Raw genomic sequence first — 13,121 nt, forward strand, 5'->3', positions numbered from 1 at the left:
TCCTTAGGAAAATAAAAATTTGGGGGGCTAAAAATCATTTTTGTGGGAAAAAAAAGATGTTTTATTTTCACGGCTCTGCGTTATAAACTGTAGTGAAACACTTGGGGGTTCAAAGTTCTCACAACACATCTAGATAAGTTCCTTGGGAGGTCTAGTTTCCAATATGGGGTCACTTGTGGGGGGTTTGTACTGTTTGGGTACATCAGGGGCTCTGCAAATGCAACGTGACGCCTGCAGACCAATCCATTTAAGGCTGCATTCCAAATGGCGCTCCTTCCCTTCCGAGCTCTGTCATGCACCCAAACAGTGGTTCCCCCCCACATATGGGGTATCAGCGTACTCAGGACAAATTGGACAACTTTTGGGGTCCAATTTATCCTGTTACCCTTGTGAAAATACAAAACTGGGGGCTAAAAAATCATTTTTGTGAAAAAAAAAAAGAATTTTTATTTTCACGGATTTGCGCTATAAACTTTAGTGAAACACTTGGGGGTTCAAAGTTCTCAAAACACATCTAGATAAGTTCCTTGGGAGGTCTAGTTTCCAATATGGGGTCACTTGTGGGGGGTTTGTACTGTTTGGGTACATCAGGGGCTCTGCAAATGCAACGTGACGGCTGCTGACCAATCCATTTAAGTCTGCATTCCAAATGGCGCTCCTTCCCTTCCGAGCTCTGTCATGCGCCCAAACAGTGGTTCCCCCCCACATATGGGGTATCAGCGTACTCAGGACAAATTGGACAACAAATTTTGGGGTCCAATTTATTCTGTTACCCTTGTAAAAATACAAAGCTGGGGGCTAAAAAATCATTTTTGAGAAAAAAAAAAAATTTATTTTCACGGCTCTGCGTTATAATCTGTAGTGAAACACTTGGGGGTTCAAAGCTCTCAAAACACATCTAGATAAGTTCCTTAGGGGGTCTACTTTCCAAAATGGTGTCACTTGTAGGGAGTTTCAATGTGTAGGCACATCAGGGGCTCTCCAAACGCAACATGGCGTCCCATCTCAATTCCAGTCAATTTTGCATTGAAAAGTCAAATGGCGCTCCTTCCCTTCCAAGCTCTGCCATGCGCCCAAACAATGGTTTACACCCACATATGGGGTATCAGCGTACTCAGGACAAATTGCACAACATTTTTTGGGGTCCAATTTCTTCTCTTACCCTTGGGAAAATAAAAAATTGGGGGCGAAAAGATCATTTTTGTGAAAAAATATGATTTTTTATTTTTACGGCTCTGCATTATAAACTTCTGTGAAGCACTTGGTGGGTCAAAGTGCTCACCACACATCTAGATAAGTTCCTTAGGGGGTCTACTTTCCAAAATGGTGTCACTTGTAGGGAGTTTCAATGTTTAGGCACATCAGGAGCTCTCCAAACGCAACATGGCGTCCCATCTCAATTCCAGTCAATTTTGCATTGAAAAGTCAAATGGCGCTCCTTCACTTCCAAGCTCTGCCATGCGCCCAAACAATGGTTTACACCCACATATGGGGTATCAGCGTACTCAGGACAAATTGCACAACATTTTTTGGGGTCCAATTTCTTCTCTTACCCTTGGGAAAATAAAAAATTGGGGGCGAAAAGATCATTTTTGTGAAAAAATATGATTTTTTATTTTTACGGCTCTGCATTATAAACTTCTGTGAAGCACTTGGTGGGTCAAAGTGCTCACCACACATCTAGATAAGTTCCTTAGGGGGTCTACTTTCCAAAATGGTGTCACTTGTAGGGAGTTTCAATGTTTAGGCACATCAGGAGCTCTCCAAACGCAACATGGCGTCCCATCTCAATTCCAGTCAATTTTGCATTGAAAAGTCAAATGGCGCTCCTTCACTTCCAAGCTCTGCCATGCGCCCAAACAATGGTTTACCCCCACATATGGGGTATCAGCGTACTCAGGACAAATTGCACAACATTTTTTGGGGTCCAATTTCTTCTCTTACCCTTGGGAAAATAAAAAATTGGGGGCAAAAAGATCATTTTTGTGAAAAAATATGATTTTTTATTTTTACGGCTCTGCATTATAAACTTCTGTGAAGCACTTGGTGGGTCAAAGTGCTCACCACACATCAAGATAAGTTCCTTAGGGGGTCTACTTTCCAAAATGGTGTCACTTGTAGGGGGTTTCAGTGTTTAGGCACATCAGGGGCTCTCCAAACACAACATGGCGTCCCATCTCAATTCCAGTCAATTTTGCATTGAAAAGTCAAATGGCGCTCCTTTCCTTCCGAGCTCTGCCATACGCCCAAACAGTGGTTTACCCCCACATATGGGGTATCAGCGTACTCAGGACAAATTGTACAACAACTTTGGGGGTCCATTTTCTCCTGTTACCCTTGGTAAAATAAAACAAATTGGAGCTGAAATAAATTTTGTGTGAAAAAAAGTTAAATGTTCATTTTTATTTAAACATTCCAAAAATTCCTGTGAAACACCTGAAGGGTTAATAAACTTCTTGAATGTGGTTTTGAGCACCTTGAGGGGTGCAGTTTTTAGAATGGTGTCACACTTGAGTATTTTCTATCATATAGACCCCTCAAAATGACTTCAAATGAGATGTGGTCCCTAAAAAAAAATGGTGTTGTAAAAATGAGAAATTGCTGGTCAACTTTTAACCGTTATAACTCCGTCACAAAAAAAAATTTTGGTTCCAAAATTGTACTGATGTAAAGTAGACATGTGGGAAATGTTACTTATTAAGTATTTTGCGTGACATATGTCTGTGATTTAAGGGCATAAAAATTCAAAGTTGGAAAATTGCAAAATTTTCAAAATTTTCGCCAAATTTCTATTTTTTTCACAAATAAATGCAAGTTATATCAAAGAAATTTTACCACTAACATGAAGTACAATATGTCACGAGAAAACAATGTCAGAATCGCCAAGATCCGTCAAAGCGTTCCAGAGTTATAGCCTCATAAAGGGACAGTGGTCAGAATTGTAAAAATTGGCCCGGTCATTAACGTGCAAACCACCCTTGGGGGTGAAGGGGTTAATTGAGACATCAGTAGGTTAAGTGTTTTTGAATAGATAGCCATATTGAATCAGGAGCCCCATATAATGCTCCATACAGTTTATGATGGCCCCATAAGATGCTCCATATTAAAATATGCCCCATATAATGCTGCATATAGGTTAATAATGGCCCCATAAGATGCTCCATAGACACATTTGCCCAATATAATGCTGCACAAAGTTGATTATGGCCCCATAAGATGCTCCATACAGACATTTGCGCCATATAAAAACCTTGATTATGGCCCCATAAGATGCTCCATAAAGATATTTGCGCCATATAGTGCTGCAGAAACGTTGATTATGGCCCCATAAGATGCTCCATAAAGATATTTGCCCCATATAGTGCTAAAAAACCATGGGACTGCGCCAGGAGCAGGTGATTATGATTAGACAGCCCCCGCTCCCCCTCCTCTGACGACCCCTGGGTATGACTCGAGTATAAGCCGAGAGGGGGACTTTCAGCCCAAAAAAATGGGCTGAAAATCTCGGCTTATACTCGAGTATATACGGTATTTGGTCACCTAAAAACATGCAAGATTTCTGGCTCTCGCAGACCGTAACTTCTTCTTTAAGAGACTTATCTGTCCTCCACTCATTACCTGTAGTAATGGCACCTGTTTGAACTTATTATCAGTATAAAAGACACCTGTCCACAACCTCAAAGAGTCACACTCCAAACTCAACTATGGTGAAAACCAAAGAGCTGTCGAAGGACACCAGAAACAAAACTGTAGCTCTGCACCAGACTGGGAAGACTGAATCTGCAACAGGCAAGCAGCTTGGTGTGATTAAATCAACTGTGGTCGCAATAATAAGAAAATGGAAGACATACAAGACCACTAATAATCTCCCTTGATCTGGGGTTCCATGCAAGATCTCACCCCGTGGGGTCAAAATGATCACAAGAACGGTGAGCAAAAATCCCAGAACCACATGGGGGGACCTAGTGAATAACCTGCACAGAGCTGGGACCACCGTAACAAAGGCTACCATCGGTAACACACTACGCCGCCAGGTACTCAAGTCGTGCAGTGCCAGGCATGTCCCCCTGCTTAAGTCAGTACATGTCCGGACTCGTCTGAAGTTTGCTAGAGAGCATTTAGTTTATCCAGAAGAGTATTGGGAAAATGTCATATGGTCTGATGAAAGCAAAGTAGAACTGTTTGGTAGAAACAAAACTCGTTGTGTTTAGAGGAGACAGAATGCTGAGTTGCATCCAAAGAACACCATACCTACTGTGTAGCATGGGGATGGCAACATCATGCTTCGGGGCTGTTTCTCTGCAAAGGGACCAGGACGACTGATCCGTGTACATGAAAGAATGAATGGGGCCATGTATCGTGAGATTTTGAGTGCTAACTTCCTTCCATCGGCAAGGGCATTGAAGATGAAGCATGGATGGATCTTTCAGCATGATAATGATCCCAAGCACACTGCCAGGGCAATGAAGGAGAGGCTTTGCGAGAAGCATATGAAGATCCTGGAGTGGCCTAGCCAGTCTCCAGATCTCAACTCCATAGAAAACCTTTGGAGGGAGTTGAAAGTCCGTGTTGTCCAGCGACAGGCCCAAAATATCACTGCTCTAGAGATCTGCATGAAGGAATGGGCCAACGTACCACCAACAGTGTGTGCCAACCTTGTGAAGACTTACAGAAAACGTTTGACCTCTGTTATTGCCAACAAAAGATATATAACAAAATATTTAGATGAACTTTTGCTAATGGCCAAATTGTTATCTTCCACCATAATTTGCAAAATAAATCTTGCCAAATCAGACAAGGTGATTTTCTGGATTTGTTTGTTTTCTCATTTTGACTCTCGTAGTTGTGGTCTACCTATGATGTCAATTATAGACCTCTCTCATCTTTTTAAGTGGGAGAACTTGCACAATTAGTGGCTGACTAAATACTTTCTTTCCCCACTGTATATATAATATTTTGCAGAGGAGCTGTGTGTGTATTTTGTAGAGGGACAGTGTGTGTGTGTGTGTGTGTGTATATATATATATATATATATATATATATACACACCGGTATGTGTGTGTAAGGGGGAGTATCTTGCAAGTCTTCTGTGATGTGATGAAACAAAAAAGGCAGCACTCTGTAGCGCCAAGACTTGCAAACATGAAATATGAAAATTGAATTGCATTACTGCACTAGAAATATGAAAAATTGAGAAAGTTTAGAGCATAAATTGGCCAATTAATGTGTACCTGGTAGCCACGATAAGGCATTTCTCATTTACCAGGACCTAACTATGCCTTTCCTCTCTTAGAATAAAGTCTTCATCTGTATGGGAACATGAATCCTTTGTTAGACTAAAATCTATATCTCTGAGGAGGGGTAGTGGTCCTGCTGTGATTAAAAACACCTGTGGAATGTGGATCAAACGCTACGCGCACAGACGCAAATGTGAAACCAGCCTAAGTCATTATCTGTAACTGTGCTGTGATCTCTTATATGTTCTGTAGGACTGATATCTACCACTGACCATATGGCGGTAATATCCATGTTGGTCTTTATATAGAGATTATTTTCAACAACAGCGCGGTCATCTGCTGAGGTTCTCCTCCACTATTAGGGTGCGTCACCCAGTTGTAATTAAGGTTACCTGGTTAGGGGGCCACTCAGAAATGTCGCGCCCCCTGAACCAAAACTCTAGCTACGCCTCTGCCCATAGGGTACAACATGATGTCCCTAAACATATTCAAGAAGTATATTAACCCTTCAGGTGCTTCATGAGAACTAAAGCAATGTGGAAGGAAAAAATTAATTTTACTTCTTTTCACAAAAAAATTATTTTAGACCCAAACTTTTTTATTTTCACAAGGGTATCAGGAGAAAATGGACCACAAAATTTGTAGTGCAATTTCTCCAGAGTGCACCGATACCCCGTCTGTGGGGAAAAGCCACTTGGCACATGGCAGGGCTCAGAAGGGAGGGAGCACCATATGACTTTTTGAATGCAAAATTGGCTGGAATCAATGGTGGGTGCAATGTCGAGTTTGGAGACCCCCTGATTAACAGTGGAAACCTCCCAATTCTAACTCTAACCCTAACATAACACTACTCCTGACCCTAATCCCAACCCTAACCCCAATACAGCCGTATCCCCAACACAACCCTAACCCAAACACTACAATCGTAACCCCAACACAACTCTAACGCTAGCCCAACCCTAGCTCTAACCCAACCCTAACTCTAGCTGTAACCTCAACCCTAACTGCAAAGAATGGAAAAAATACATTTTTTTTCATTGTATTATTTTTACCTAACTAAGAGGGTGGTAAAGGGGGGGTTGATTTACTATTTTTTTTATTTTGATCATTATGATAGGGTCTATCACAGTGATCAAAATGAACCAATAGGAAAAATTTCCTATTGTTACCGATTGGCAGATCTCGGCTGGTGCACTGCGCCCGTCATTTTTTTTTCCAGGAAGAAGATGCCATGGGCTGGGGATAGAGCTGGAGGGTCCAGGGATACCAGAGGCTCAGGGGCCCCATTTCTCTCTCCTCTGGTATGCTAGATCACATCAGAGGAGAGGGAAATAAATGGGAAATCAGGCTTTCTTTTGCAATTCGGTGAATAACGGCAATCAGAAGAATGGGGACGGTCAAAAAGGACCCGAATCATGTTTTCCGGGGTCTCAGCTGGGGGGGGGGGGGGGTTTCAATAACCTTATTTCTCAGCGCCATTAGAAATGCAGTGGTTAAGAATAAGTACCCTTAACTGCTGCCGTTAAAAGGCATATCGGCGGTTGTATGTGAATACTGGGCTCCCTTCACCGGTTCCCTGCTGCTCCAGTCGTTGCTGTGTACTGAGGCAGAATTAACGGGGTGTAATGGCCTAATCGTGCCTGCTGCGCTCTGATATGCAGAGGCTCAGTGGTGGTCTATGGGTCTGCAGTGTACAAGTCTATTAGGCCGGGCTACAGGCAGCGGTGAAGAGGGTGCTGCCATATTGTGGGGAGCTTGTTGTAGTGTCTTCATGTGTGGGGGGATTTCAGGGCTGTGGGAACATTATACGGTGTGGGGACAAGAAAGGGGCACTGTACTGTGGGAGCAATACGGGTTCCCTGTCTTTTATGGTTGGTCTGTATGTTATGATTCTTAAAAGGTAGCAAACCAAACACCTAAACAGTCTCAGCGCTGAAAGGGTTACTGGCCCCCCCCAGCACCCAGTAATGGGAATCATCAGCACCTACCTCCACCTGCAGAGCCGCACACCACATATATGGCTGTTCAGGACCTGTGATGAGGTCACAGGATGGGAGGAGTCAGGGGTCACATGATCAGGGGCCTCAGTGTATGCAGGATTCTGCTGTGCTGGTTGTGCTGGATGAGGAGAAGTTTATGTGTGGGGTCAGGAGGTGTTTACAGGGTGGATGTAGCAGAGCCGTGTGTGTACGAGGTGTACGGAGCGGAGCCGTGTGTGTACGAGGTGTACGGAGCGGAGCCGCATGTGTACGATGTGTACAAGGTGTACGGAGCGGAGCCGTGTGTGTACGAGGTGTATGGAGTGGAGACGTGTGTGTACGAGGTGTACGGAGCGGAGCCGTGTGTGTACGAGGTGTACGGAGCGGAGCCGCATGTGTACGAGGTGTACGGAGCAGAGCCGTGTGTGTGTGCGAGGTGTACGGAGCGGAGCCGTGTGTGTGCGAGGTGTACGGAGCGGAGCCGTGTGTGTACGAGGTGTATGGAGCGGAGCCGCATGTGTACGAGGTGTACGGAGCAGAGCCGTGTGTGTGTACGAGGTGTACGGAGTGGAGCCGTGTATGTACGAGGTGTACGGAGCGGAGCCGTGTGTGCGCGAGGTGTACGGAGCGGAGCCGTGTGTGTGCGAGGTGTACGGAGCGGAGCCGCATGTGTACGAGGTGTACGGAGCGGAGCCGTGTGTGTACGAGGTGTACGGAGCGGAGCCGTGTGTGTACGAGGTGTACGGAGCAGAGCCGTGTGTGTACGAGGTGTACGGAGCGGAGCCGTGTGTGTACGAGGTGTACGGAGCAGAGCCGTGTGTGTACGAGGTGTACGGAGCAGAGCCGTGTGTGTACGAGGTGTACGGAGCAGAGCCGTGTGTGTACGAGGTGTACGGAGCAGAGCCGTGTGTGTACGAGGTGTACGGAGCAGAGCCGTGTGTACCTCCCTCACTTCACCATACGCAGTCACACTTCGCACACGGATCATTCAGAACAAGACAGAAGTTATTAATTGTAGCTTGATGAGAAAAACAGTCACAAGGGTTAATTACTACAGAGAAAAGATTCAATGTGAAAAATAATAAATTTTCAATCTTGTAATTCTGATTCCCTCATAATAGAACAGGTAAGAAATAACATTCCCTTATGTCTAGCTGACATCAGCATCAGTTTTGAATCGCCCTTTTAAGTTTTATGGCTGTTAACCATTTAGCAGCCACTTTTTTCTTCTTCAACAAGTTTTTTTTATAGAGCATTTCACTTTTGAAGTGATTCTGATGAGCCCATACACCAGGAAACCCCCAAAAATGATACTAATTTAAACTGCACCCCTCGTAGTATATATAGGAAAACGATGATTTCAGTCCGGCAATCAATCTCCGAATAAAAATCTATATGCTTAATTATTCCTTTAAAAAGATATCCAAAAAAGCAAAACTGTAAAAACAGGACATCATTTAAAAACCCTTACGCATTCAGAACCTGAAAATGTAACCGTAAATGTAACTACAGGCCCAATTTAGCATTCCCAAATTTATTAAAGTAATTTTTCTTGTTTTGTCTGAGGTTTTCAATGGGGTTCAAGTTCTGGTCCCCAAACCGAACTTTGGAGTAACCTGAACTTCCACGGGTCCACTCATCCCCTATTAATGATCTTTTTGGATCCAGAATTCTTTCACTAAAGTTTACACCATTAGGTTGAGAAAATGAAGATTACGTCTTGAGAGAGACAGATGTTGTTTGTCCCAAATTTTTCCTTTTCACAAAAGTAGCTGGAGATATTCTAGCTCAAAAAAAATTTAAAGCAATTTCTCTATCGTGAGGTAATAAATACTCAATATGTGAGCAGAAACTATTATTTGTTTCATGTGCAGGTGCCAGAACAGCGGAACACCCCCCCCCCCCCCCCCAAGGTGACCCCATTTCAGAAATGACATTCCCCAAGTAATTCATCTAGGGGTGTGAGGAGCATTTTAAACTCACATTTTTTTCATAAAATTTTATAACACTGGGTCATGGAAACGAAACATTACATTTTCTACTAAAATGTTGTTTTAGGTCCAAGGTTTTCAATTTCACAAAAATTTACCTCACAACTTGTAAAGAAAATTCTCCCAAACCCTGAGGTCAGAATCTCCTGGTGTGCACATGGCCGGGCTCGGATGGGAAGGTTCATTATTTTGCTTTTAGAGTAGTAATCTGTCAGTCCTAGATTGTTGGGGCCAACTGCAGAGCCCCCGAGGAGTGTGACCAACAGAAGACCCCAAAGGTGACCACATTTCTGACACTATACCCATCAGTGATCATCTAAGGCAGTAATGGGCATTTTTATCCCACAAATATTTCACTGCTGTCTTTACATTTGGCTGTGAGAGAATGATATATTCCATCTGTTACAGGAAGAAGTAGCGTCACGGCCTCCCTCACTTACTCTGGCGTCACTGGGGGGATCCACTACAAGACCACCAAGTCTGTCTGAGGAGATTGCACCCCAATGTACATCTCACACTTCTGAATAACTGCCCTAACTATGGTTTCATTCAAGAGGTAGCACCAGGTACAGACTGGGGCTGAAATTCAGCCCTGGCATTTGAAATCACACAGGTCCATGTTGTCCCCGCCCCATGAACCAGATGGTATATATTACTAATTTTTCCCTCGATGGAAAGGAAGATTTTCTACAAGACCAATATTTCTAATGATACCCGTGGCCTGCTGGGCTAAGTGACGGAGTCAGCAACTTTGTGCTCCATCACAACTCTTAACAGTATGGGTGTCTTCAGAACACCGACTTTGTTAACAACGTAGCATACAAGGCAGCCCATGACCAGACAGGCCCTTCTGACATTTGCCAGAATTGCCAGATGGCCAGTCCGGCCCTGGGTAGCACCGTTCTCCCTCCTCCTTCATTTTATCTTCATTTCCCTGAAAGAGAGATACAGGCACTTCAATTTTATCTAAGGTACACTAAGAGACAGGGAAAAATGTTTCCTGTGCCCAGTAATGGGGAATCTCCACAAATGGTGGCCTACAGTTTTCACCTATCCCCAGACCTTAGAGCAGTCAAGGTGGAGGTGTTGGTCTGCTCCTTTCATCACATTGTGCTTACCACACTATACCCTCTCACTTATGTTTCCTTCCTCTGAAGCCCACTCCGTTAGACTCTTCAAACCCTTCGAAAGTAGAAAATTAACCATTTCACTCTATAAGGACTTCTAGGAACTGGGTCGTCATACCCACACAGATGCAGAGTCCCAATATCCAAGGAGCTCACTTGGATAATTTAATCATCGATAGAAGGACAGCATCCATACTTGAGTGAATTAAAAAAAAGTCTTCCTTTTATTCTACCAAATACAGTGCAACGTACAGTACCAGTCTTTATCAAGCATACATAGTACAAACAGCAGCATTACTGATTAGTTACACACCAGTAGGAACAAGTATCACCTCCCCCTTCCTAACTAATTCACCCACCAATCAGCACATAACATCTAAACACTCCCTACACATCATTTACATTACATATAATACAAAAGAAAGACATTTGTATACATTACAGCAACTGACAGACATACAAATTGCAAGTATTAAATGTCATAAAATGAATACAAACTCTCAGATTCCCTACATCGTCCGCATCCATGTAGTCATGCTAAAAAGTTTGCCAATCCAGGCGATCCCCGGATATGAGGAAACAATATGCATCTAGATATTGCCCAGTCCTGTATCAGATATCATTGCGTTAGGCTGTCACATGACTCCCAATACCATGCATTGCCCAATCAGAAAGAGAGCTATCCCGATACCATGGTGGTTAAGTCACCTGTCTCTGAATAGAGTTCACATGACCACATGTCCTGTATTTTAAAGGTAAAGAAAAACTGCTGCATATTGAAATATCAAAAAAAAGAAAAAAAAAAAGCATAAGGAAATGAGAAGGGGGAATGTTAGTTTTACCTGCCTTTTCCCAGAAGAGATGCATTAACCCCTTCACCCCAAAGCCTGTTTTCAACTTCCTGACCAGGCCATTTTTTTCAATTCTGACCACTGTCACTTTATGAGGTTATAACTCTGAAACGCTTCAACGGATCCTGGTGATTCTGAGATTGTTTTCTCATGACATATTGTACTTTATGATAGTGGTAAAATTTCTTCGATTTGACTTGCGTTTATTTGTGAAAAAAAATGGAAATTTGGCTACAATTTTGAAACTTTTGTAATTTTTGAACTTTTACTTTTTATGCCCTTAAATTAGAGAGTCATTTTATAAGCCCCTGATGTGCCTAAACAGTGGAAACCCCCCACAATTGACACCATTTTGGAAAGTAGACCCCAAGGGAACTAATCTAGATGTGTGGTGAGCACTTTGAACCCCCAAGTACTTCACAGAAGTTTATAATGTAGAGCCGTAAAAAAAAAAAAATAATTTTTTTTCACAAAAATGATCTTTTCGCCCCAAATTTTTTATTTTCCCAAAGGTAACAGGACAAATTGGACCCCAAAAGTTGTTGATCAATTTGTCCTGAGTACGCTGATACCCCATATATGGGGGTAAACCACTGTTTGAGCGCATGGCAGAGCTCAAAAGGGAAGGAGCGCCGTTTGACTTTTCAATGCAAAATTGGCTGGAATTAAGATTGGAACCCATGTCGCGTTTGGAGAGCCCCTGATGTGCCTAAACAATGGAAACCCCCCGCAAGTGACCACATTTTGGAAAGAAGACCCCCTAAGGAACTTATCTAGATGTGTGGTGAGCACTTTTAACCCCCAATTGTTTCACTAAAGTTTAGAATGTAGAGCCATGAAAATTAAAAAATCATTTTTCTTTCCACAAAAATGATATTTTAGCCCCCAAATTTTTATTTTCCCAAGGGTAACAGGACAAATTGGACCTCAAAAGTTGTCCAATTTGTCTTGAGTACGCTGATACCCCATATGTGGGGGGAACCACCATTTGGGCGCATGGCAGAGCTCGGAAGGGAAGGAGCGCCATTTGGAATGCAGACTTAGATGGATTGGTCTGCAGGCGTCACGTTGCATTTGCAAAGCCCCTGATGTACCTAAACAGTAGAAACCCCCCACAACTGACCCCATATTGGAAACTAGACCCCCCAAGGAACTTACCTAGATGTGTTGTGAGAACATTGAACCCCCAAGTGTTTCGCTAAAGTTTATAACGCAGAGCCGTGAAAATATATATATTTTTTTCCACAAAAATTATTTTTTCACCCCCGGTTTTGTATTTTCCCAAGGGTAAAAGGAGAAATTGGACCCCAATTGTTGTCCAATTAGTCCTGAGTACGCTGATACTCCATATGTGGGGGTAAATCCCTGTTTGGGCGCATGGGAGAGCTCGGAAAGGAAGGAGCACTGTTTTAGTTTTTCAACGCAGAATTGGCTGGAATTGAGATCGGACGCCATGTCATGTTTGGAGAGCCCCTGATGTGCCTAAACAGTGGAAACCTCCCAATTCTAACTGAAACTTTAACCCAAACACACCCCTAACCCTAATCCCAACCATAACCCTAACCACACCCCTAACCCTAATCCAAACCATAAATGTAATCCAAACCCTAACTTTAGCCCCAACCCTAACCCTAACTTTAGCCCCAGCCCTAACTTTAGCCCCAACCCTAACCCCAACCCTAACCCTAGCAATAACCCTAATGGGAAATTGAAAATAAATACATTTTTTCAAATTGTATTATTTTTCCCTAACTAAGGGGGTGATACAGGGGGGTTTGACTTACTTTTATAGCGTTTTCTTGGCAGATTTTTATGATTGGCAACCGTCACTGTTGTGAATTTGGTTTCTGGGCTCCCCCGGTGGTTACTGGTGGTACTGAACTTGTGTGCTTCATCTCCTCTGTTCACCTGTTTCCATCAGGATGTGGGAGTTTCT

General features: G+C 43.2%; 1 protein-coding gene across 1 annotated transcript in view; it reads right to left on the reverse strand.

The window, feature by feature from the left end:
- LOC143768185 (uncharacterized) overlaps positions 1-13,121 on the reverse strand; it is a 73,935-nt gene that overhangs the window by 23,863 nt on the left and 36,951 nt on the right. The window contains exon 9 of the mRNA XM_077256875.1: positions 7,226-7,261. Within this exon, the coding sequence (XP_077112990.1) occupies positions 7,226-7,261 (36 nt within the window). The remainder of the gene's footprint in view (positions 1-7,225; positions 7,262-13,121) is intronic.

This window comes from Ranitomeya variabilis, chromosome 4, assembly GCF_051348905.1.
Source record: "Ranitomeya variabilis isolate aRanVar5 chromosome 4, aRanVar5.hap1, whole genome shotgun sequence".
NCBI lineage: Eukaryota > Metazoa > Chordata > Amphibia > Anura > Dendrobatidae > Ranitomeya > Ranitomeya variabilis.